The sequence below is a fragment of the Anarhichas minor genome, unplaced genomic scaffold (assembly GCF_050575085.1).
Source record: "Anarhichas minor isolate MPS153535 unplaced genomic scaffold, ASM5057508v1 ptg000010l, whole genome shotgun sequence".
NCBI lineage: Eukaryota > Metazoa > Chordata > Actinopteri > Perciformes > Anarhichadidae > Anarhichas > Anarhichas minor.
Window position 1 is genome coordinate 6337478 of NW_027466456.1, and position 23820 is coordinate 6361297.

The window sequence follows — 23820 nt, forward strand, 5'->3', positions numbered from 1 at the left end:
CCCACTGTTTACAAGAAGCAACAATGTTTTATGACACCGTACATTTGAAACGAACAAACTATATAAAATAATAATGAAAGAGCTGTTAGTTTGGTGGTAATTCCTCATAATATTGGCAGGTAACTTCTGTGAATGAGCCCCACGGTCATTAGCAGGTCAGTGGAGTTGTATCACAAATAAGGTTGACAAATCATTTAGAAACAGAAAACCACAAATAACCAACGAAATGGAGATGCTGTGGTTTTTAAAACAGTATTTTATACAAATGGAGCAAATTAATTAAGAATTGAGATAGAAACAAAACCATGCTGAGATTTTTATTCAAGTCTCAACTAAGTCATAGAAATGCTTTAACAATTTACATAGCACTAAAAACACCTGTTGTATGCTTATGACAGGAAAATGTCAAAATAGGCTGCAGCTACAAGAGATCTCAATAGCTTTTAAGGGCAGTTTTCAATCTGTACAGTTATTCCATTTATTAACATAAGCAAGTTACTGAAAGCAGACACTATGGGGAGACGAGAGTGCAAGGTGTTTAACTCCACAGCAATTATTATTTTAGACAAAACTGTAAATGCCAATATTTGCAAACAAGGCTATAAAAAATGTAGGTGGACCTCAGTTGTAAAACAGTTTTATGTGACTTAGTTAATGGCTTTACAATTCAGACTGGATTAACTGGATCAAGACCAGATAATTAGAAAAAAAAAAAAATACTTAACATAAAAGACTCACAAATAGTACTTTACCACTCTCACAATGTCATACACAGACAAGAGGCCTTTGTGATATTTTGTAGACTTTATAAAAAAATTGAAGCCAACAGATGTAAGGGCTGCACAAAATCTTCCAAGCGAAAAAACTAACGGCATGGCTCCATTTTCCCACGAAAATTATTGAAGTTTCATCTCATACTACCCCAGCCTAAATTCCGGTTAGAAGTGCTTCAAAACGTAATCATTCCATATACATACAGTGTAAAAGATCAAAATAGGAGTTCATGTGGTAGAAAGAACAAGGTAGCCAGAAGCAGGAGTACAGGGGTGAAGAGATCCAGGACGGGCCGAGTGTTGTATAAAAGAAAAAGGACATTTTCAGAAATAAAAAGGAGTTCGCGCACAAACTACCACACTAATAAGCTTTCCTTTTTGCCGTGATAAATAATGGACCAAACAGTTTGAGCGACAGAGCCTTCTGGTTTGATGTCATTATGGTACAAAATATCCAAAACATCAACAGTGACGTAACAGATACTGTAGGAAACGCTGGGTGTGTGTGTGTATGTGTGTTGCGATGTTGTTGGGCCAGGAGCACTGTATGACGTCAAACTAGGAGGCCACCATCTTTAGCACTTGGTCCACAGCAGAGGTGGTTTAGGGTCTTTCAGCTTTCTACAGCGGGTGGTTCTGTCTCTGCAGAGAGGGAGTTGTCCACTTCTTCATGCGTGTGAAGGTTTGGTTCAGCAGGGCTGTCTGGGCTTCGTCTAAACAGAGTACATAAATTAGTCACAACCACTGCTGTGCTTGAATTGTGTTTAGTTGAGTATTTAAAGAGAGGATGCTCACATGAGCTTCGTCATAGCGAGGACATGGTACCCACCCATAGACTGTATATAAGGTCCCACCATAACCGTAATAAGCATTTTTCTAGAGAGATACCCGTATTTTTATTGACCATGTACCAGGATCTGCTTTCTTCTAATGTTAGCTGCCCATGACAATTACATGTAGAGCAAAGATGCACACGGGGTGTTTACCTGTTTGGACTTGAAGCAGTATCCTCATTATTCTCCTCATGGGCAGGTGATTTGGGATTTTCTTCTTCCTCCATATCATCTTTTTTCTGTTCCGAGTCCCCATTCACCGGAGCGGAGTCTAGAAAAATGTGAACGTAGATTAAAATAAGAATAATACAAATAAAAATATACATAATATCAAACCAGATGGAGACAGGATCCAAGGTGGGACTTCTTACCTGTGTTTTTCGTCTCCTTCTCGTTATCTTCTGGTTCCTTGTCCTCAGGTTTAGCTGCCACCTCCATCTTTCCCATAAAGCGAAGTTTTAACTTGTTGTAGACCTCACTAGCTTTCTCCATGACTGCATTGCTGGCTTTATACCGCCGGATCTATAACAAAAAAAACCCAGAAAAACATGAAAGAAGCTGCAAATAACGAGGATCATTTAAATGAAAAATAAATACTGTCCTGCTCTGACAACCCTGATTATAAGACAACAAGGTATGCCTATATACCACATTTAACATCTTGTAAATGCACATTTGAAGGAATAAATACAATCAAGTAAATCAATAAAACTAGAAAAGTAAAGTAACAACATGTTTATAAGGAGTTATTACAAAAAACACAGCAGACATGGCAGACTATATCGTGTCCTGGTATCTGTACCAGAGAAGCAGAACTAAGCAGTGGATCATCGTATTATCCAACAGTCATAAATACTACTGGTAACCTCCAGAGACCCCACTACACAAGAGTCATTTCTGGAAAATAACAGTGATATTCTGACGAATGTAAAATGAGTTTACAAACATTAATAAGAAGTAGAGTCCAACAAGTCAAGAAAATGCACCTTTTTTAGAGTGGCAATAACTTCAGCGTTCTTATGGAGGATCTGGCTGGTGACGGGCACAGCTGCAAGTTCATCCAGGGCCTGTAGACACCGGTCTATGTCCTACAAACACACAATATTTCACTTTTATTGCTGGCTAAAAAACACAAGACAAATGGGAAACTGTATCAAAATCATAGTTCAACTTACTGGGTTGTCCACTTTGAGTGCAAACTTTATATCACTGTGAAGTTTCTGTAGCTTTTCTTCTGGCAACGGCTCTGCATACGGACACACAAAGTAAGAGTCATGACTCTGTGCTGAATTAATACTTTCATAATTGATCTTTGTGTTAATCTGTTCACCTGTTGCACAGTGCGACTGAATGAAACACTTACCCCGTTTCTTTTCCACTTTCCTCTCTGGCGGCCTCTCTGGTTTGCGTTTGGGTTTTTCAGGCTTAGACCTGAGAGGAGAGAGAGAGAGGGAGGGAGAGAGAGAGAGGGGGAACTCTGTGATCTGTGTACATTCAATATTAATCAGGCTCTTCTAATGAGTTTTGCATACCATAGCCTTTTCCCCATTGTGGACTCACCTCGCCCGAGACTTCTCTTCTGACCGCCTGGCTTTCTTCTCTTTTAGCTCTTTCTCCTTCCGGTCTTTTCTCTCCTTCTCTTTCTTTATTCTGGCCTTCTTCTGGTTGTTGGGCTTCTTGGATGACTTCTTAGACTTTAGATGAGAAAAAGCACAAGAAGTCCCATGTGTCAATAGCACCGAGAGTCACCTGCAGTCCTATTGCTCCGAATAAAGCAAAAAGTAAAACATTGTTGTTGTTTTTTTTAGCATCTGTACCTCAGATGGTGCTGGAGAATCAGAGTCCGAGGGAGCAGGGATCGGGGGTGGCGGTGGTTTCTTGGACTTCTTCAGTGGGTGTTCGTCTACACCTTCATCTGAGCTACTGCTGCCGTCACTGTCGCTCCCTTTTTTACTCTTATCTTTGTTTTTCTTCTTTTGCTCGTCTTCCTCCTTCTCCCTCTCGCGTAGCCTGCGGAGCTCCTCTGCCTCCTCCTTTTTCCGGCGCTCCTCCAGCTCTCGTCTGCGTTCCTCGTCTCGTTTCTTCCATTCACCGATGCGGTCGGTGTCACTGTCACTGTGGAAAAAAAACAGAGCAACCATTATGCTCCTCAGAATTCACATTACATATTACACATATATTATATATATATATATATTATGTGGGGCATCAATAGGAAAAAGAATCGGCAAAGCAGCCTGACCTGTCGCTGTCGGAGGAGGATGAGGGTGCTCGTTTTGCTGGAGGTTTGGGTTTCCGTGCACGAGGCTTTGGTGCTGGTTTCTCTGTGGGTGGGGTGGGGGGGTGGGGGGTGGGGGGGGGGGGGGGGGGGAAGCAGTGAGCACATTTACACGAGCAAAACGAAGAGCATGACATCTTTCCTTCAATATCACACGACATCGATCGATCCAATCTGAGACAGGACTGAACCCACACCTTTTTTGCGTGCCTGTGGGGCCTTCCGGGGCGGTGGATCTGATTCTGATTCAGACTTTGAGGCAGAGTGGGATTCAGAGCCAGACAGAGCCGGCCGCGGCTTCTCGTCCTCCGAATCGCTGTCCACTGCTTTCTTCTCTGACCCGGATCCCGAGTTTGATTCTGAGCCAGACGAAGTCTTCTGCAACATTACAGATAGAAAGGGGAGGAGATAAATGAAAAAATAATCATGAAAACCTTTAATGTGCAAGGGGGCTGATGGTTCACCTTTTTCTTCCCTTGGCCTGCTGCTTTCTTTCCAGCCCGTCCGCCAGCTTTCTTCTCTGGAGTAAAATCCTGTTGGGAGAAAACAAACGAGTAACATTTATGGGCTGTTTGAAGTTTCAACCAACAATCATGCCATGTTGTGTGCATCCATGTGTGTAATAACCTGGTCACTGTTCTTGCCAGAGTCAGACTCTGAGGGCGTGGGTTCGGATTCAGAGTGGGATCCACTCTCCGCTTCGTTTCGGTCGCTGGATGAGCCGCGAGCCTTTTTTGGAGCGGGAGGCCGCTAAACAACAACAACAACAACAACAACAACAACAACACATGCATTTAAATAGAACAACTGAAGCTCTTTTTCATACATAGTCGATTATTTCAGCCAAACGTAATGCTAACGTAGTGTGATAAGTGCAGCTCTTTTGTACCTCACAATTGTGACCAAGAAGTCTATTTTGAATCCCGCTCAACGACATAGTTATAGCGTGATCTAATGGGTCAACGCTTTATTGGCCAGAGTCACTGAAAAGCCTGTTTTAGTTGAAGGGGTGTTGCAAACTAAATGTCAATTACCTTAGCAGGTGGTGGCTTTCGCTTCACTCCTGCACCCTTTCCTTGGTCTTCACTCCCAGAATCAGAGTCCACATCGCTCGCTGACTCTACTTTCTGAGGCACCGGGGCTTCCTCTTCATCTTCCTCCTCGTCACTTCCTCCTCCAGCATTGTTGGCCTCGCTGTCAGACGAGCTGGCTGGCTGCAAAAAACAAAACATTGGAAGATTAATACAAATTTTGTGACATTTTACCTTTCCTTGACAGCCATAGAGAGTGAAATTAAACATGGGGACAGAGATGCAGCAAAGTTCCCTGGTAAGAATTGAGTATTAAATGTTGCAGTAAGCGTCACACCTTAAACTGCTGGGCATCGGGACGCCCTAGTCTGAACTGCAGCATTTTAATAAAAAGACAAGACAAGTTCATTTGTACCTTTCAACACCAAGGTTATTCAAACGGCTTCACAAGTTACTGTCTAGCAGAGACCTGCATGTGAGTTCTAAAACAATGGAAATAAAAATCTAATTTATTTAGCAATAAATGAGCATGAATGGCTAGGAAATACCTTCAGGTTTCACACCTTGATTTAACTTCAACGTCCATATTTACAGTATCTTTAAGAGAGTTAATGTTGAACTGTGGTACTTTGGGATTTAGGATTATTGACATCAGGGCAACTTACTGCAGGCGGGGCGCTGTAGGAGGCATGTGGATTGTTCTGGATCTCCCATAAACCTTCATTGAATCCCTTTCGTTTGTTGGGCTTTCCGTAGCGTTCGCTGTACTTTTCATAGGCAAACAGGTCCTTTGCTGCAAGGAATGCTCTGTGGAACAGTGACATAAAAGAAAATGTTGACAAAATAACTAAAAACTATTATATTATCACTAAAAAATAATCAGGTTAACCCTTTCCACTGACTGGAGCCTTTGAAAGAGCAGACTGTGCCACCTAGTGATGGATTTATATACTGCAGGTGCCATCTTGTCAAACAGATGGCGTCTGATGCCAGATCAGACATATCAACACATCTCTCAAAAGCATACTGCACACTCAGACTGAAGGAAGTCAACGGTCAACAGTGAACCTTCAGAGAAGAATAAAGCTTAGAAGAGGAGACTAACAAGCAACTGTGTCAAATAAAAGTATATCATGCAAACAAACAGGTGAGGCCAGGTCCTACATATTAAATCAGCACAGTCCCTTCAACTATGCCTGACCAAAAAAAAAACACTTGAGTCGTGAATGTCAGCAAACTTGGTATTTAAATGTCCTCCTTTTAAATGAATAAAAAGTTAATTCCATTTATAGTCATTGAAGTGTTAACAGGTCTGTGCATACAAATGACTTATTTCTCTAAACAACTGGTAATTACAGTACTGTACTCACGTTTCATGTGTCCCAAAGAAGAAAATTGGGATTTTATTAGGAGGTGGTTTCACTGCCCCATCAGCCACATCTTCAATCTGCAAAACAAGTGGCAAATAAAATAAAAACAACATGGGACCCAAACGTGATGCTAGAATGTATTGTTGTATTGTATTATTATCTCTAGAAAACAAAAACATTGCAACTTTCAACTGATTAAAAATTGTATGGACGTGTGGTATCTTTTATGTTTAGAAGAGGGGACAAAAATTGCAATTATCTTCAACGTCATTTTCCAAAATAACGTTAGCTTCGCTGCAGTTTAACGACAGGCCAACAGCATATCGTGCAAATGATGCTGGTCGTGCACTGTGCCTGTGGGCCTGAAGCACACAACCTGTCAGCCCAACAATAATATCTAGTAGTGTATGTGTGTGATAGGTCTCCATGTTACACAGAACCTTCTCCAGCCATACAGAACCCATACACAACAGCTCATCCCCTCCGCCCCTCCGGCTGCTGCTAACGTTACTTGCTTACCCTGGCTGGCCAGTGGGGGTACCCCTTCATTTTAGCGAAGACCAGGTCTCCGGGCTGGAAGTTGTGTGGCATTGTCCCGCTCTTCAGTGCAGCCTGGGGTTTAAAAAGTATTCGGCTGCGTCGCCTCTCTGTGCCTCTCTCTTCGTTTGCTTGTTTTTTTCAGGTCGACACGAAACCTGGAAACGATGGGGTTAGCTAGCAAAGCTAACCGTGTACTAACGTTACCGCGAGAAGAGACGGCGGAGGGAAGATAGCAACAACGGCCAAGGCACTTCCGGTCTAACAACGTTTTTACTCTTCAAAATAAAAATATTAAGTGTAAAAAATGAAAATTAACTAACTGGACAGTAGTGCAAAGTTAAATTAACTAACTAGACAGTAAATGAACATCGATCTTGCAATTAACTGACAATATAATAGATTCCTTTATAAAATAAACCAATCTCTATGTCACAAAATGAGTTAAAAATCCTATCCAATGTCACCATAAAAGTAGGTCTAGGTGTCACATGATGTAGGACCTTAATAGTTATCCAGAATAAGTAAAGCAGTCTGTGCAGATCACACAGAGCTCCTCCCTTTTAGATTGGTATCTCAACATTTGAATTGTCTTCAAACTCATTTGCAAACTCAATCCAGCACCTTGCTTCCTGGTACACCGTATATCTACTTGTACTAATTCACCGTGTACTACTGTGGCACTATTATTGAAGAGTGTAGATTCATTACATCTTAGAATTAAAAAGTAATCCTAATTTTTTGTATGGTTTCTGTCCCCAGTTGGGTTCATGTTATCGACATATATCAACTTTCATAAATTCCAGTCTCATTACACACAATAAACAAACATTGTGCACTATATAGTATACTCAGAACATAAAAAATGCTTTCAGGTGTTACTGACTTATCCCCCCCAACAACTTTATTTGGTTTATACAATATTATATACAAATTGGAAGAATTAACACAGAAAATAAACTGGGGTCCGTACCTACAGAAACTATAAACAAGTTTTCAAGGCATTGTAGATAACTGTGATTCACTCTATTCCAAGAGATTATTTCTTAAAAAGTTGGTCTGTTGGATACATGGATACATTAAGAATGTATTAAAATATTTAAAGTTACTGACTTTTATTCTACAAAGTAAATAATGCTTCGTTGTCATACCGGATATACAATCCTGCAACGTCGTGAGAAGCTTCACTGATCCGGATGGAGCAACCTGATCGTATCCATTCGATACGACGAACACAGCGGAAGACCCGCCTTTCTTGCCTCGCTATTGGCTGACCCGCGGACTCGTTTCCTATCCACCCAATGACGGATCATAAAGTGGAAGGGCTGCGTTGACCTCCCCCCGGATTCACCTCTAGTGAGAAGCCATGTTTCGCTCTCTGAGACGCGTCCAGCAGTTTAACTGCAGCCTCCTGACTTTACAAAGAGGCAGCGTCAACTGCAAACTCCACGTCTGCACGTCCAGAATGGCCAGTTCAGAGTACAGGATCGAGCGGGACTCGTTTGGTGAGCTCAAGGTCCCAGCTGACAAGTACTACGGTGCCCAGACTGTCAGATCCACCATGAACTTCAAAATAGGCGGACCAAGTGAGAGAATGCCGATCCAAGTGATCAAGGCCTTCGGGATCCTGAAGAGAGCGGCTGCTGAAGTCAACAAGGAGTTTGGCCTCGACCCAAAGATCGCAGATGCAATCATCCAGGCAGCAGATGAGGTTTCAGCTGGTAAACTGGATGATCATTTCCCTCTGGTGGTGTGGCAGACTGGATCTGGGACTCAAAGCAACATGAACGTTAATGAGGTGATCAGCAACAGAGCTATTGAGATCCTAGGAGGAACACTAGGCTCCAAGGAGCCTGTCCACCCCAACGATCACGTCAATAAGAGCCAGAGCTCCAATGACACCTTTCCCACGGCCATGCACATCGCCGTAGCCACAGAGGTCCACCACGTCCTGCTGCCCGGCCTGCAGACCCTGCACGCCGCTCTGGCCGCCAAGTCCGAAGAGTTCAAAGACATCATCAAGATCGGACGCACGCACACCCAGGACGCAGTGCCGCTGTCGCTCGGACAGGAGTTCAGCGCTTATGTCCAGCAGGTGAAGTACAGCATCGCGAGAGTGAAGGCTGCCATGCCCAGGGTGTACGAGCTGGCGGCGGGGGGCACTGCGGTCGGGACGGGACTCAACACCCGCATCGGCTTCGCTGAGAAGGTGGCGTCCACCGTGGCTTCTCTCACGGGCCTGCCGTTCGTGACCGCTCCCAACAAGTTCGAAGCTCTGGCGGCCCACGATGCTCTGGTGGAGCTGAGCGGGGCGCTGAACACGGTGGCCGTCAGCATGATGAAGATCGCCAACGACATCCGCTTCTTGGGGTCAGGACCCCGCTCGGGCCTCGGGGAGCTCATCCTACCGGAGAACGAGCCGGGGAGCAGCATCATGCCGGGCAAGGTGAACCCCACGCAGTGCGAGGCCATGACCATGGTGGCGGCCCAGGTAATGGGAAACCACGTGGCGGTCACCATCGGAGGCAGCAACGGGCACTTTGAGCTCAACGTCTTCAAGCCCATGATGGTCAAGAATGTGCTGAACTCAGCGCAGCTACTCGGGGACGCGTCCGTCTCCTTCACCAACAACTGCGTGGTGGGCATCGAGGCCAACAGAGAGAGGATCAACAAGCTCATGAGCGAGTCTCTCATGTTGGTCACCGCTCTCAACCCGCACATTGGCTACGACAAAGCCGCCCTCATCGCCAAGACGGCTCACAAGAAGGGCTCCACGCTGAAGGCCGTGGCCGTGGAGCTGGGCTACCTGACCGAGGAGCAGTTCGACCAGTGGGTGAAGCCCAGCGAGATGCTGGGGCCAAAGTGAACTCTGACAGCACGAGAAACAAAGAAAATACCTTTTCTAGTCTAAGAAAAGACTCCTGCCTATTAAATGAGAGGTTGAACTGTATGAAACGAACATTAAGATCCTGAACTTCACGTCTCTTAATACACATTTTGTGAATCCTGATACTGTTTTGCATACTGGTGTTAAACCTTCACTGTAATACACTTCTGTTACATGTTAAAACAGTGAATTCACCCATTTGACACAAAGTGTAAAATTTGTGTATTTGTTTACCAACTATTTAAAGTCTTAAACCTTTTGACTATTAGTTGGTACCTTCAGATGTTCACACTGTGCCGTCCCAAATGATTCAACATGGACGACTGTACCTCTGTTTCACAGTATATGTGCCATTTGTTCAGTGTCCCAGTTCAATTAAAATATGTATTCATTTAGAAACAAAGCTTTTGTATAGTTTCTGCATAATTCATATTTTTTTTTTTACACATGCACATTTTAAATGTATTAGCAGCTGATCTGTGGATGTTTGCAATGTAAGACAAAGAAACGCAAGATATGCGTTAGATCCTTTATAGCATACACAAGAAATTAAAACATAAGTGACAATTGAATGATTTTAATTGTAAATATATAAAACGAGGAAATAAATTTGATGCGCAAGACAGGTGATAAACAAAAAACCAAGGGACCAACTGCTCCTCTTCTATTTGGTCCAGCTGACTTTTGGGATATCGTAATGCTCAGTCAGAGTGTCCAGGTGGCGATTGAAATCCTGAAACGATACATACATTTTATTATATCTTTCATTTCAAATGACATTTATATAAATACTGTTTTGATCACTCAAAATAATTTAAATGGATAAATGTGCGGACTCGAGCTGGACTGAATGGCTCAATGCCAGGCCGGACATGACTCACCTCCACTCTGAGTTTGTGTGTCTTTGAGGCTTTGTTCAAAATCCTCTCCATTTGCTTTAGGGAGAGAGAGAGAGAGAATGATTACAAAAATAACCAATAAATACACAAACGCCTCCAGAAATATCACTATCAGGATACGGCAAAACTGCTGAGGTTTTTGACAAGGTGACCGTTAGCAACAAATCACACTAAAACCTAATGGCCTGCTGCAGCTGGAACTACTCTAAACATAGAAAGAATAAGTGCTTTATTCAAACATTGTCCCGTGTTCTTGTGCAGCAGATGTTACGCTGCTTCACCGTGTGTGTGCACCGCTATACATCATGTCACAACATTCACTTCAAACAATGACCTTTGGGTAGAAAAGAGACGGATTAACGTTGTCTTTATATGAGGAGAGGACTAATACACAGACTATGAAACATTAACCACACCGCAGCTAACAAATCTATTTTGAAACTATTTCAGGTTGGGATTACTCTGCCTTGTTAAGAACAGTCTCTCAGTGATACTAAAATAATCAGCACTTTGGTGGAACAGAAAAGTTTACAAACAGCACATAAGTTAATAATCGACAAACCATACGGGAAGTTATGCGTTTTGGTTTCACTGCAGTGTTGCTGGTTGTGAAGCTAAAAGCACAAAATCTTAAATCGCCAAACTGTTAGCCTGAAAAGTTTCTTATCCAAAAAATATTTTGGATTTATGTGTATTTTAGTGTTTACTGTTGATTATTACAACATCCCCTCTGTGTGAATCTGACAACTTGTGTGAAATGGTTTGTTCATGCTGGGTTGTGTGTCAAAGTATGGACCCTCATACTAATATGGCATTGTGGTGGTAAAGACTTATGGTAGCGCTTTTAGGCTTATATAGTAAATATATACAATAGCTATGCCAATCACTGCAGCGCTCTAATGCTGGAGAACTAGAACGTACCCTCTTCTCTTGCATCTTGTCAAAGGCCATTTGTGCCGGGGTTCTTTTGTCAGCATATGTCTTGTTGCTTTTCCCCTCCTCGTCGTTTTGACCGGTGGCGAGCTGCTCCAAGCGACGCTTGCTCTCTTTATCCTTCTTCTTCTTCCTGAAAAACGACATGTAATGGCCTGTTAGTTGATAAGAGGCTTTGCCAGGCCAATCACCCCCTTCAACAGGAGAGGACAAAGAAAGATGATCACTTATACAGGTACAAGATAAACAGTGGTCTGTATAGTCAAACTGGTCATCGTGTGTGTGTGTGTGTAATCTTGTCCGATTTAGATATATACTTATGTTGTTATGGTGTCTGCCTGTCTGTTCATGCATTTCAAAACGTGTTTGCTATGTTTGTTCGCGTTTACACCGTGTGGTTTTAACGTAGCTAACGTTAGCTAATGTTTTTAGCCACATCTGTAACACTCCATAATGTCACAGCGAACAGTATTAACGTCACATTGGTTTTCCACTATTCGATGCTATTACGATAATTAATTTGCCCAAATATTACTTTATCGTTACGTACTCAATTATTGCAAATAAACATTAACGTAACACTGTTTTTCTATTAGCAAAAATGCTAACATTAGCCTCGACTGAATACCAGGCGCTTTAGTCAGATGCGACTGTTTGTTCGTGTTTTTGTGGACTATAAAGCGTCATCTTTCTCGTTTTTTTAACCAAATGGCACAATACTTACTTTTTTCCAGCTGAAATGCTCCCTAACCCTTTTAGTTTCAGGGCACTCTTCTGGGACGCTGCGTACTCAGACATCTTCTAGAAGTCGTAAATCGTTCTTCTTCTGTTGTGTTATTATCGTACCAGGCTCACGTACCGCAGTGCTGCCACCTGTCGGTGTGAAGGGCTACTTGTCTCCGTCGTCTTGCAGTGCGTCCGCCCGTCCAGAGGGGGGCAGTATATACCTTTTACAGAAGCCAAACACAAAGCAGAGAAACGGAAGTTGAAGGAACTATGAATGTCAAACTGTGTAGCAAGGTGGGCTGCGTTTTCTAGTACAGTTTAAAATGTCAGGGTATCGTTTATTTAGGATAGCCACGTTAACAAAAGGCATCACAAGCAACGCTACAACGTCGCTGTGCAGGACGAACGTATTCAACCGAATACAGACATGTGGATATGCTAAGAAAGTTGGTGAGTAAATAGGACATGTTAACGTTAATGTTACCTTATCTATTATACATGTTGTTCAGTGCCAGTTGTAAACTAGTTGTAGTTATGGGACATGTGTCTTAGTTTTCTCCACTGTTTATGATTTAGAAGGGATAATTGTTTTGTTAGTAGTTATAAATCACCTCTGGCCAAATCAATCACACAACTATAACACCGTTACGTTGTTTGTTTGTTTGGTTAAATCTTTGTACTATTGTTTAGTTAGTTAATTTAATATTATTCTATTTTATTGTATATATTGTGCATTTTTATATTTCATATTTTTACTCTGTTATTTGTATTGCTTTACCTGTATCTATAAATGCTGCTGTAGTGAAAACATTTAATGAAGTAACTATCCATCTATCTGTACAATCACTGTTCGTGCACCCACCTAAATAACCTGTGTCTGCATATGCATTCAAACCATTGTTAATGACAAAATGTCAGTGGCTTATTTTCTATTTTCAATCCACTCTCATGACAAATCTCTCGTTCCCGTTCTTTGCAGTGGCCAAAGGGAAAGGGAAAGGCATGGTGAAAGAAGAGCACAGAGGCCCAGATGTGTGTACAGACCCTGTCCGACTTACTTCTTATGCAGTAGGGGCCAACATCCTCAAGCAAGGAGACGACCCCCACCTGAAGCCCCCTGATCAATATCCAGAGTGGTGAGGAGATTTAGAACTAACTCTTTTTGCATTTTGTAACATGTATTTTCCTCCTTTTCAAGATATCTTATGAGAAAAGCAAGATATAAATTAACAAGCAAATGTGTCCTTTTATAACAGAAAACTGTGCAGATCTTTTAAAGAAGGATTGTTACTTTAAGTTCTCATTTATGTCAGTAAATCCATTTTTTTTTCAGGCATCCAATGTTGAGTTATTGACATCACTGGGTGACTAAGTTTAACTTATTGATGCTGGTGTGTGTCTCCACTGATCTGATCCCCATCTCCTTTTTTCTTTCACTCAGGTTGTTCCAGTTGAACCTGGGGATGCCCAAAAAGCTGCAGGAGCTGGAGTCGGACACCTGGGAATACTGGAAGCGTCTGAGGAAGGAGAACATTTTGCGTTTCAACCGACTACATAAAGGGAAGAAGTTTTAGGCCTTCACTGGACTGACGGAGGGCTTCTTCCCATACGTCAGGTCGCTTCAGACTCGGTGGACTGAATTACCTGACGTGCTGTATGTTCAGAGCCAGAGTTCAGCTTCCTGAATGAATCTTCATTCGACCAACTCTTTGTCACTTCCAGTGTGTTATTTGAAATCCTGCAGCATATTCAACGGTCCTCTGGTAACAATACCTGAAAGCTAAAAGAAAGTTGAAAGATCGTTTGATATGCTCGAAAGCTCTCAACCGCTACTTAGTGGTGAGATTGTTTTGTCAATTTCCTAAAGGTGGTTCTATTTGGTTCAGGGTTACTGCATTGCACTGAATCAGTTTGTACATGTTAATCTTTTTTTTCTGTTTTTGTCTTTTTCCCATATCTGAAGAGAAATGGCCTTATCATGTTCCCTATGTTTTTTCTTTTCTTTTTGCTAAGTCATCACAAATAAATAGGAATAAGTAAATGTCCTGCAAAGTTTGCCTTTTCATTCTTTCTTACAACAACATCATAATATGAATGTGGTAGCTGCCACTCTAATAATAAATCACTCTTTATAAAACGTTTATATGTATACGTTTATATATTACTATAATTAATTATTGATTAGAAAAATAGGGAACTAATAATTTAAGTACGACCTGAAAGAAGAGGTGATAACTTTAGGTCAGAGGTTGGCTCCTGGCCGTGAAGCGGTCCAGGCCATCATGGCCGGCTGTGATGGCTGCTACTAACACCTCCAGAGTAGACACAACATGCCCGCTATTGAACAGGCCCTGTAGAAAATCCAGAATGCCCTGCAGGAGGCAGGATCATGGATGACAAGTAGAAACAACCGCAGTCTGGAGGCCCAGGCCGCTCAGTCTCACCCTCTCAACTTCCAGACCATGTGGCGCCCCCCCCCCCCCCCCCCCCCCCCCCCCCCCCCCCTGCCTGCCTGCCACAGAGCCTTGGAGCGGACCAGTACCGGCCACAGACCTGCCACCACCAGCCAGGACAGGTCTTTGAACCACCTGGCACCCGGACTCTCTGGAGCCCCGAGTACCACGGACATATGCTGTGACCAGCCGATTCATCTTCAGCATTACTGGCAGCAACTCATACAGCAGGCCGAGGGGCCAACATGGGTGGGCCAGCGTGTCCACCCCAATGGGGGAGCATCGTTTGAGAACCAAAGTGGTACAGCACTCTCTGCACTGCTGTGAGCTCCAGCAGAGTGATGTCGCAGAGGGAGCTAAACCACATGCCTACAACCAGTTGTGTTGTTCCTTTTGGACCGTATGTAGCTGAAGAAGTGCAAACCAACGTTGTAAATTCATCATGTGTTGCAGCCCCAGATGCACCACGGGGTGGGCTGCTGACATCAACCCAAAGGGGAGACATAACACTCCTCGCCCACACTGAGGCTGTGGACCCCACGAGTAGGGTCAGCCGTTATATCGCGTCCACACTTGGGAATCCAAGAGCAGCCCAGGATAGAGCATCTGCTGACTGGGCCCATTGATGTATGTTGTGGTTTTGGTCACACAACACTTTATAACAGTGTAGTTATTGAATATTTTTCCGAATAAAAATTTTCCTAAATTGTGAGCTTATTTTACCAAAATAAGTGTAGTATAACCAAGAGGAGCCCATTGATAGATGAAGTGATTTTGGTCACAGTTCATAACAATGAAGTTATTGATTATTTTCCCCAATAAAAAATCCTCTATTTTATGTAAAGGCACATTTTCCCAAACGTCAGCATTGTAGTATAATCAGGAAGAGACCATTGGTGTATGTAGTGATTTTGGTCACATTGCACTTTATAACAGATGAAGTTTTGAATATTTGTTCCAACAAAAATTCTCCAGAATTATGCAAAATATTCTTTTTTTATACAGAAAGCGTAGAATAACCAAGAGGAGCCCATATGTAGATGAAGTGAGTTTGGTCACACTGCGCTGCATGCCAATGAAGTAAGTTATTGATCCGGGAAGTCCGAATCTGAATCTCTTTCCAACTTTACCGAACTTTTTACAGTTCGGTCCACTGTATTGAACGGAGATGACGTGACTCTCCGGCCACGGTAGAAATGAGGAACCGAAATGAGAATCAAATCGTCTGGGGAGCAAGACTGGAAGAACACTGATGGGGTGAAAACGTGCACCACGCAGCTCTGTTAAAGGCACTCGTTGTTCTTTCTCTTCATATTTGATCAACGGTCTGTTTACTTGTTTGTAAAGTCGGTAAGTTTTCTTCACGACTTTGTTAAATGTCTGTTTGTTAATTGCGGAAGCGAAGTGGCTGCGCAGCTAATAACGTCGCGATGTTTAATTACATCTGAACACAGTCCGTCGTTTCATTTTCGCTGTTACCTGGATTATTTCCTGAATGCGATTACTATCTCCTGTCGCGTGCGTACGTTACCGTTAACGGGCGGATTTTCCTCCGCGCAACCTATTATTTTATTAAACCCGAGCCTGTGTTTACAACTTGTAGTTTTGTGGTGTACCACTTGCAGCGCCTACATTTGCACTTAGATGTCCCTGTTCGTCCGGTAGAGCTCTCGGGTTTGTTTGTGGAGACACGAATACACGATACGAAGATGGAGGAGTGGAACATGAGCGTCGGTAGTCTGGGTGAACAAGTCCTGGACAGGCTGTCAAAGATGTTGGACAACGCCACCTGTGGATGGAGGCAGCTGGCCACCGCTGTGTCCGAGCAGCCGCAATTCCGCTGCAGGTGAGACATTGAAGGCATCACTTAATAGACGCGCTCCACACAATATTAAATTATTTCCACACTTTAATTTATTAACATTTACACTTCATCCTGTAGTATCGGGATTATCTTTGATGTATGACATGTGTGGTAAACAGGTTTGTCCCTCCATCATACTGCACATTCCTGCAAAAAAAAAAAACATGTTTGGGCCCATTGAACTCTCCCCACCAGACTAACACTGCCCATTGTACCCCCTCTGTGTAGTGAGAGCGAGCTGACCAGCTGCTCACTGCAGGTGCTGAGCACTGCAGGCAGCCCAGGACGCACACTCCTGGCTCGGCTTGCTGACCGTTCCTGCTCCCTGGACTTCCTACTGCACTGCCTGAGGAAGATGGACCACCAGGAAGCTGCTCAGTACCTTACCAGCACATGTGAGGAAGAACTGTCAGGGGGGGGGGGGGGGGGGGGGGGGTGCCATATGCAAATGTGGAAAAAACAACCTTTTTTTAGGAAATACCACTTTAAGTGTAAAAATCAAGGGATCTGAAATAATGTTGGGTTGGTTTCCAAACAGGGTGCCACATTATTCTTTGCTTAGACTTCCATCGCTTGATCTAAACTAGTAAATCTGCTCAACTCAATGGTCTAAGTTGTTGGTATTTGTCTGTAAAATGTGAGTTTACATGTGAAACGTTTTCTTAAACAAATGTTCATAATCCAGGTGTACAGGCTGTGTGTTTGTGTGTGAAACAGTGGCGGTTCTAGACCATTTTAAATTGGGGCTGTGAATATTTAGCGTTGCTGAGGAACATGTTGCACCTTCCAATATAAATGCAGTCCATTTATCACCCCATAGGTTTGGTTCTCCAAAAGACTAAGAACACACATAGAACAATAAACGTAATGATACTCATTAAGTTATTACTTACATTTTATCACTGCTATGAATAGTTACAATTTCCCCTTTTCTAGGGATAAAGTGGGGTAAAAAATATGCAAAAATGTTTGCTGTAGTTATGGGGCCAGAGGGGGTCCAGATTTATTATTACTGGGGCACTGGTCCCATCTGCCCTGTTTCTCTTATACTGTGTCCATTGCTGCAGCACCCCTATTCACCACAGTGGCACATTAGTGATGGCTCAGTTTATTTAGATGCTGATAAAATGTGTAGCTACACTGTGATGCCCCACATCTAAATACAAATATATTTTCTGTGTTTATGGGTGGTTGTGTGTGTGTGTGGTAGTGGCAGAGCTGATCCAGATCACAGTGCAGCCACAGGCCCAGCAGGCCACAGTGGGGGGCAGGGTGGTATTGACCTGCAGAGCCTCCGGTCCCCCTGGACTCAGCTACCAGTGGTTCAGAGGCAAAGAGGAGGTCAGTCAAACCTTGTTTTATTATTTGAATGTAAATTATAACAATGGGATTTCAGGTCAAACCCCAAGTAATGTGGCGCGTTCTCAATTTATGTTACTTTTCGGCTAAATGTGCCACCTTCACATCATATGGATGATAATGTGGTGATTAGTTTATCGCGTGTGATATCATGTGGTGATCGATTATTTGCTTGTTTTAGATTTTGGATGAGACAGGGAATACACCAGAGCTGGTTCTGCGTCCTTCACTACCGGCCCACCAGGGTCACTATATCTGTCGAGTCCACCACGGAGAGACCTTTATCTTCTCCCAGTGGGCTCATGTTCGCTTTGTCCCGACTGCAGGTCCTAGTCCAGGTACTCCTCCTCTCCTCCTTCTCGTCTCCCTGTTTCCCTTGTTTTTATTTCATCCCATGTGACGTAACATCCTAGTAAATCTTGTCATCTCAGGCTGCAGCAGCAGTCTGTTTCCAGGGTCAGTGAGTGGGCTGCGTATCATTCGTCAGCCTCAGTCCCAAGCAGTGTCTGAGGGCGACTCTCTGTTCCTGGAGTGCAGTACAGAGGCCAACCCGCCTGTGCAATACGAGTGGTACCACAACATGGTGCCCATGACACAACACAAGACACATTCCCTCAAGGTAAGTCGGTGTATTCACTGCTGTGAACTGCTTACGGACTGTGTAGAACAATGATTTCAGAAAACCTTTTTTTTTGTGGTTTAATACTTTTCTAAGGCCAAAAACCAAGTCAATAGATATATAAAGGGATAATATAAACAAAAATCAAGGTATATTTGTACGTAAGTATGACGTATATGAGATACGTAAGACCAAACTAATGCAGGTGTCAAGACTTTATAATCAAAACACATTTAACTAATCCTCAAATTTGGTCTCCATATCTTCTTTTATTCCCTGTAGATCCCATGTGTGACCACAGCACACAGAGGACAGTACAGGTGCAAGATGTTCAATTTGTATCACGAGGCCTGGAGTGACACAGCGACGATCACCATCGGTGAGAGAAAGACAGACCAGCATTAAGTCGGACATTGCACATTTATACGCCCAATAAAACACGAGTGCTGTGCAGTGAATAACTTCCTCTTTTGCACTTTTATGCAGGCCCCAGTTCCATCACTGAGGCATCCTGGGTAGAAGTTGATCGTGGTCTAGGTATTCTTTCTATTCTGATAGTATATAGAAGGAAATAGAGGAACTAGACCAGAATTTTAGTTCCTTTTTATTCTTTTCCGCATCACTAGAGTACATCAATACGACTTTGATTCCTGTTTTTGTAAGTACATCAGTGAAAGGCTTTCTGTGTCAAAGCAGCTAATCTGCTTGCTGGCATTTGTAGGTTGTGTGTGTGTGTGTGTGTGTGTGTTGAAATCATGCTGTTTTACTCATTGTGGACTCATCTGATCAACAGAAAGCAATGTGTACAGTTTGTGTTGTTACTAAGCACTGTAGAAATTAAAACGAGACAAAAACATTTTTTACATTTTTATTTACACCTTTTTATATTGGCGTTGACAGACTCAAAGGAAGTCCATAGGTCGACCTGCGAACCAGGATTACATCAGCTACAACAGATGGTCAACCCGCCCCCATCAGTCAAGCATTTCTATGGCGAGTTTTGTGCAAACAAATAAACACAGTGCAATCACAATACAGTACCTGTGGCTGACATGATTTTTTTCTCAGTTTTACAGCTCTTTCATGATGCCTTATCTTCCCCTCCACAGCCACAGACAAAGTCGCTCTCCTGATTGGCAATATGAACTACCTCTACCACACTCAGCTGTGTGCTCCCATCGCTGACGTCCACGAGTTGACCAACCTACTCAGACAAATGGACTTCAAGGTGGTTTCCCTGCTCGACCTCAACTGGCAAGAGATGCACAGCGCTGTTACAGAGTTCCTCTTGCTGCTTGACAAGGGAGTCTATGGTTGGTCTCTTGTCCATCTGGACAATATGTTCACTGTGTTCAAAACGTGAATCATATGTGTGTCTCTACTTTTAAAGTCTACAACATAGGCTAAACACCTGCTCTACCCCTACATAATAAAGAATTTAAAGAGATGTACAGTACCACTGTTTTTCTACATAAAGCTTTTTTTTTTTACAATATAAAATATAGTGTAGAACTAACTACATGCTTATTTAAAACATACTTTTTTACCAACAATAAGCTAAAAAGACTAAGAATCTGACCAAGAGTCCATGCCAACTTAAGCTAAGAGACAACACACTTCATCAAATTCGATAACACATATTTGTTACTCCTTCCGCAGGCTTGCTATACTTTGCTGGTCATGGTTATGAGAATTACGGCAACAGTTTCATGGTTCCCATAGATGCGCCAGCCTCCTACACATCGGAGCACTGTTTGTGTGTACAGAATATACTTACCAGGATGCAGGAGAAACAGACTGGACTGAACGTATTGCTGCTAGACATGTGCCGCAAAAGGTATGAATTTGCTTTTCTATTATCGAGTTGATGTACCAGCTTTTTTTTTATATCATGTTGAGGTTAGATCATCTGCCCTAAATATTTATGCCTCTCATGAATTCCTTTTCAGAAACCTATATGATGACGTCATTGTACAACCAGGACTGCTCAAGGTCACGGCAAATATAGTGTTTGGATATGCCACGTAAGTTTGCTGATTCACCTCCGCTGGCGTTTTAATTCACCTCCTCCAGTGTTGCAGACATGTCTGAACTAGTCTCTCTGATTTAGGCTAAAAGGTGTCACTCATGTGTAGCTTGCTGTGTGTTTAGATGCGTAGACGCTGAAGCGTACGAGGTGAAGAGGGAAGACGTGGCAAATGGCATCTTCATAAGCTTCCTCAAGCGGCGAGTCTGTGAAGATGAGAAGGTCACGGTCATGCTAGACAGAGTGGGTGAAGGTATGTGGAGCAGGCGCGTGAAGTATGAGATCTCTGGGCGTGCTAGGAGATATCCATGTTGCATGGAAAGTATGATTATGCCTTACATTTAAATGTTTGAGATGATCCTATCATGTAGTCATTAGGTCACATTATGCTGCAGCATGTGGCTTTCATGCAGCTCCTTCATGTGAATTTGCTTTTTACATTTATATTGCTTGTGTGCTCGCTTGACTGTGTGGAGATCATGTGCCACCTGTGCCTGTATAGTCCGATATGTTTCCCTCTTGAAGGCTCTGGTATGGGCCTTTCTCACAGAAGATATTTTGACCCGTCACAGTAGGAAAAGCACAGGTGTAAATAATCAAATTATTGACCACTGCTTTGATTTTAGGTTCTTGGTTTGGTGTGTGCTGGCTCACTGTCACTCTCACCAGAACAGTACAGAGCCATCGTTAGTGTTATGATTAACACCACAACGACGGGTCCAAATGTGTGCTGTGAGAAAGACCTATTGTGGTCCACGTTGGCTCCATGACCCGGTTTACTGACACACCAACATGGAGCAGAGACATCACTGTCATCAGTCCCACACTTTTCTGCTATGGCAGCAAATAAACACAGTTCCATGTTTTGTCTGGCACACAAGAATGTGGGAGGAACATTTTCTTTAACCGGAGAAATACTTTAAACCATTTTGAACTGTTGCAGTTTGAACTGGTGTTACTATTTCTGTGTGATAAAATGTATAATGGAGGAATACTTGGCAGCAAACAGATTCACAAAGTTCTACTGTCTTTGGGGTTAAACATTTTAAGAATGTAGCAGCTCTGGCCACATACCACATGTCATGTTACAGCATCGGCAGGTGATGGAGCACACCTGTTGCGACAACCCTCTTTGGGTTTAAGCTCCTAAACAGCACTAACTGACGCTTGTCGTATGTTGTAATGTTCTCCTATCAGACATGGGGCGCTGTGAGATCACTCGAGGGAGACAGGCTCTGGAGCTACGCAGTAATCTGTCAGAACGACGTTCCCTCACCGACCAGATACAAACCGCTGAATGTTCTGCTTCCCATTCAGCTCGAAACCTGCAGTGGGCTATCGCTCACGGTACTTGTTTCACAAACATTAGCGTGAATTATTAAATATTACAAGAATGATTGTCATGTTTGTAGATAATTTAATGTTTGTTGAAATCAAAAGTATTGTCTCAGGGTGTGATTTAAATGTCTCTTTGTAGTCCTACCAAAGAGCCATTGCCTGCAGTTTGACTGTGGAGTGAAGGTTCAGCTTGGATTTGCTGCAGAGTTCTCCAACATCATGGTCATCTACACTCGGATACTTGAGAAGCCCCAAGAAATAGTTTCCTGCTGTGCTCAGCTTACCGATTTCCCTCAGGTTTGTAAGCAGATATTAGACATTGAGATTTCAAAAAAACATTTGTTTTTGCCTGCACTGACTCATCATGCGTGCGATCTGTGTTTCAAAATACAATATATTTAAAGTGGGAATTAATCTGTCATGTTACAACCTGAACTTCATGTTTAAAGGAACACAAAGAGAAACAAAGTTTACCCAACCTTTGAATTAAAGGGAACGATAGTGAGAAAAAGACTACCGAAGCACTTTAGTGTAACAATAAGTGCCATTTTTTTCATAAAGATGATTAACAGAAGAAAGCAAATAAGGCGTCAGGGTCTCAAAGACAAAAAAAAAACATATAAAAGAGCAGAGCTGTGTCAAGATGCTGCTACATAGAATGCAACATTTCACCAGTTACCCTCCACAGAGCAGCAGCACCAGCTCAAAGGCCAAAAAGAGACAGAAACATTGAATTTGGAAGTAAATATGCAGCTCCAATGATTGTTGAATGAGGTCCAGGTGGATCAGGTGTAAGTGATCCAGGCACTGAGAAAGGGGTGTGGCTGACCTGAGACAGCTCTCTTCCAACAAGAGGGCGGAGATAAAATCAGTGGACGTAACACATGGATACTTGAAGCACACACACAAAAAAAAAGTACTGTATTGACCTTTATCTGTCTTACTTTGGCAGGATGTGGATATTGATTTGAAGAAGAGTAACCAGGAGACTCTGCTCGAAGCCGGCAGTTTATTATTGATCAAAGAAAATCTTCCTTCACCAGAAGTCCCAAGTCTCTACACACGAATCCGATGCCTGCAGAGACTCAGGGTCAGACACTGTTATTGTTTTCATAATAACTTCTCTTTTTTATGTCCCAGCAGAAACCTTATATATGTTTATGCCCTCATTTTCCTATTTCAAGCAATATTTCATACTTTTATGGAAAAATTTGGAACTCAGAGCCAAGCCTTTTAATATTTTTTTTATAAAGCTAAAAAAAAACACATTCTTGCTCTTCACTGTCTTTATAGAGGGAGCTCACATTCACCATCTGCCTTCATTACACCTATTCCAACATGGATGACGAGGTACAGGAAAGGAAACCAGTGACAGTTGGTAAACCACTGGTCTCCAAACTCAACCTGCATGAGCCCCGACCGCCTCACGCCCGCTCTGCCTCCTCATCCTTCAGCCTCGACTCCTTCAACGTTCCTGAGAGCTCCTCCTCTGTTGATTCAGCCTCAAATGCGTGGTCATATCCTGCACAATCTGACAGAGAATCCTCCACGATTGACTCGGCAACTTCATCCAGAAGTGCCAACATTCCAGAGGAGACTGACTGTGAATTTGATGCCCCTCAACCACTTGTTGCCAGCAAAAGCCTGCCCCACAGCCAAATAAATGACACAAATTACAAATTCAGTGACATGTACAATTTTCATTCTCACTGAGCATTATGTAACCAATGATTAAATCATTACACCAACACAACCATTTTTGTAACGTTTTATGCATATTTCTTTTCAAGAATTTGATACATTACAATGCATTGGAAAAAATATGGGCTCTATTTGTAAGAAGGAAGAAATAAAAACATATCCGTTTAAGATGAATTGTATACACTGTTGTATG

At 42.8% G+C, this 23820-nt stretch overlaps 5 protein-coding genes across 8 annotated transcripts; 3 read left to right on the plus strand and 2 right to left on the minus strand.

The window, feature by feature from the left end:
• Positions 1 to 303: 303 nt before the first annotated feature.
• On the minus strand, positions 304 to 7040 carry hdgfl2 (HDGF like 2). 2 transcript variants are annotated; one of them, XM_076087865.1, is made up of 16 exons: positions 6805 to 7040; positions 6286 to 6362; positions 5581 to 5722; positions 4919 to 5098; positions 4512 to 4634; positions 4349 to 4417; positions 4082 to 4259; positions 3849 to 3930; positions 3424 to 3721; positions 3167 to 3300; positions 2970 to 3037; positions 2782 to 2852; positions 2593 to 2694; positions 1978 to 2128; positions 1760 to 1877; positions 304 to 1486 (listed from the first exon to the last, which is right to left on the minus strand). In XM_076087865.1, the coding sequence occupies exons 1-16, from the start codon at positions 6874 to 6876 to the stop codon at positions 1387 to 1389; spliced, it is 1965 nt and encodes a 654-aa protein (XP_075943980.1). In that variant the 5' UTR covers positions 6877 to 7040; the 3' UTR covers positions 304 to 1386. The 2 variants fall into 2 exon arrangements, with proteins under 2 accessions (XP_075943980.1, XP_075943979.1); XM_076087864.1 differs by having other exon boundaries at positions 4082 to 4262.
• Positions 7041 to 8130: 1090 nt separating this feature from the next.
• fh (fumarate hydratase) lies at positions 8131 to 10112 on the plus strand. Its single transcript, XM_076087856.1, has one exon. The coding sequence runs from the start codon at positions 8189 to 8191 to the stop codon at positions 9686 to 9688; it is 1500 nt and encodes a 499-aa protein (XP_075943971.1). The 5' UTR covers positions 8131 to 8188; the 3' UTR covers positions 9689 to 10112.
• A 112-nt stretch (positions 10113 to 10224) lies between these two features.
• On the minus strand, positions 10225 to 12398 carry fam32a (family with sequence similarity 32 member A). The gene is made up of 4 exons (XM_076087859.1): positions 12266 to 12398; positions 11530 to 11674; positions 10591 to 10644; positions 10225 to 10442 (listed from the first exon to the last, which is right to left on the minus strand). The coding sequence occupies exons 1-4, from the start codon at positions 12337 to 12339 to the stop codon at positions 10374 to 10376; spliced, it is 342 nt and encodes a 113-aa protein (XP_075943974.1). The 5' UTR covers positions 12340 to 12398; the 3' UTR covers positions 10225 to 10373.
• A 126-nt stretch (positions 12399 to 12524) lies between these two features.
• On the plus strand, positions 12525 to 14312 carry mrpl54 (mitochondrial ribosomal protein L54). Its single transcript, XM_076087857.1, has 3 exons — positions 12525 to 12717; positions 13247 to 13403; positions 13709 to 14312. Exons 1-3 carry the CDS (start codon positions 12591 to 12593, stop codon positions 13839 to 13841), a joined length of 417 nt encoding a protein of 138 aa, XP_075943972.1. The 5' UTR covers positions 12525 to 12590; the 3' UTR covers positions 13842 to 14312.
• A 1612-nt stretch (positions 14313 to 15924) lies between these two features.
• Positions 15925 to 23806, plus strand: malt2 (MALT paracaspase 2). 3 transcript variants are annotated; one of them, XM_076087861.1, is made up of 17 exons: positions 15925 to 16070; positions 16386 to 16566; positions 16813 to 16979; positions 17795 to 17925; positions 18125 to 18281; positions 18357 to 18562; positions 18845 to 18941; positions 19049 to 19099; positions 19463 to 19555; positions 19672 to 19875; positions 20222 to 20399; positions 20512 to 20586; positions 20714 to 20841; positions 21786 to 21935; positions 22066 to 22223; positions 22879 to 23016; positions 23220 to 23806. In XM_076087861.1, the coding sequence occupies exons 2-17, from the start codon at positions 16430 to 16432 to the stop codon at positions 23637 to 23639; spliced, it is 2490 nt and encodes an 829-aa protein (XP_075943976.1). In that variant the 5' UTR covers positions 15925 to 16070; positions 16386 to 16429; the 3' UTR covers positions 23640 to 23806. The 3 variants fall into 3 exon arrangements, with proteins under 3 accessions (XP_075943976.1, XP_075943978.1, XP_075943977.1); XM_076087862.1 differs by having other exon boundaries at positions 15945 to 16070; positions 16346 to 16566; XM_076087863.1 differs by having other exon boundaries at positions 15944 to 16566; positions 18375 to 18562.
• Positions 23807 to 23820: the final 14 nt, after the last annotated feature.

Excerpts from the sequence above, each read along its gene's own strand:
- fh (XM_076087856.1), top strand. The coding sequence starts at position 8,189 with ATGTTTCGCTCTCTGAGACGCGTCCAGCAGTTTAACTGCAGCCTCCTG.
- mrpl54 (XM_076087857.1), top strand. The coding sequence starts at position 12,591 with ATGTCAGGGTATCGTTTATTTAGGATAGCCACGTTAACAAAAGGCATC. Across the intron at positions 12,718-13,246 it reads TGGATATGCTAAGAAAGTTG|TGGCCAAAGGGAAAGGGAAA; the intron begins GTGAGTAAATAG and ends CGTTCTTTGCAG. Across the intron at positions 13,404-13,708 it reads CCTGATCAATATCCAGAGTG|GTTGTTCCAGTTGAACCTGG; the intron begins GTGAGGAGATTT and ends TCTTTCACTCAG.
- malt2 (XM_076087861.1), top strand. The coding sequence starts at position 16,430 with ATGGAGGAGTGGAACATGAGCGTCGGTAGTCTGGGTGAACAAGTCCTG. Across the intron at positions 16,567-16,812 it reads CAGCCGCAATTCCGCTGCAG|TGAGAGCGAGCTGACCAGCT; the intron begins GTGAGACATTGA and ends CCCTCTGTGTAG. Across the intron at positions 16,980-17,794 it reads TCAGTACCTTACCAGCACAT|TGGCAGAGCTGATCCAGATC; the intron begins GTGAGGAAGAAC and ends TGTGTGTGGTAG.
- hdgfl2 (XM_076087864.1), bottom strand. The coding sequence starts at position 6,876 with ATGCCACACAACTTCCAGCCCGGAGACCTGGTCTTCGCTAAAATGAAG. Across the intron at positions 4,263-4,348 it reads CAGGCCAAGGGAAGAAAAAG|AAGACTTCGTCTGGCTCAGA; the intron begins GTGAACCATCAG and ends GTAATGTTGCAG. Across the intron at positions 3,722-3,848 it reads TCCTCCTCCGACAGCGACAG|TGACAGTGACACCGACCGCA; the intron begins GTCAGGCTGCTT and ends TTTTTTCCACAG.
- fam32a (XM_076087859.1), bottom strand. The coding sequence starts at position 12,339 with ATGTCTGAGTACGCAGCGTCCCAGAAGAGTGCCCTGAAACTAAAAGGG. Across the intron at positions 10,645-11,529 it reads ACAAGATGCAAGAGAAGAGG|CAAATGGAGAGGATTTTGAA; the intron begins GTACGTTCTAGT and ends CTCTCCCTAAAG. Across the intron at positions 10,443-10,590 it reads CACACAAACTCAGAGTGGAG|GATTTCAATCGCCACCTGGA; the intron begins GTGAGTCATGTC and ends GTATCGTTTCAG.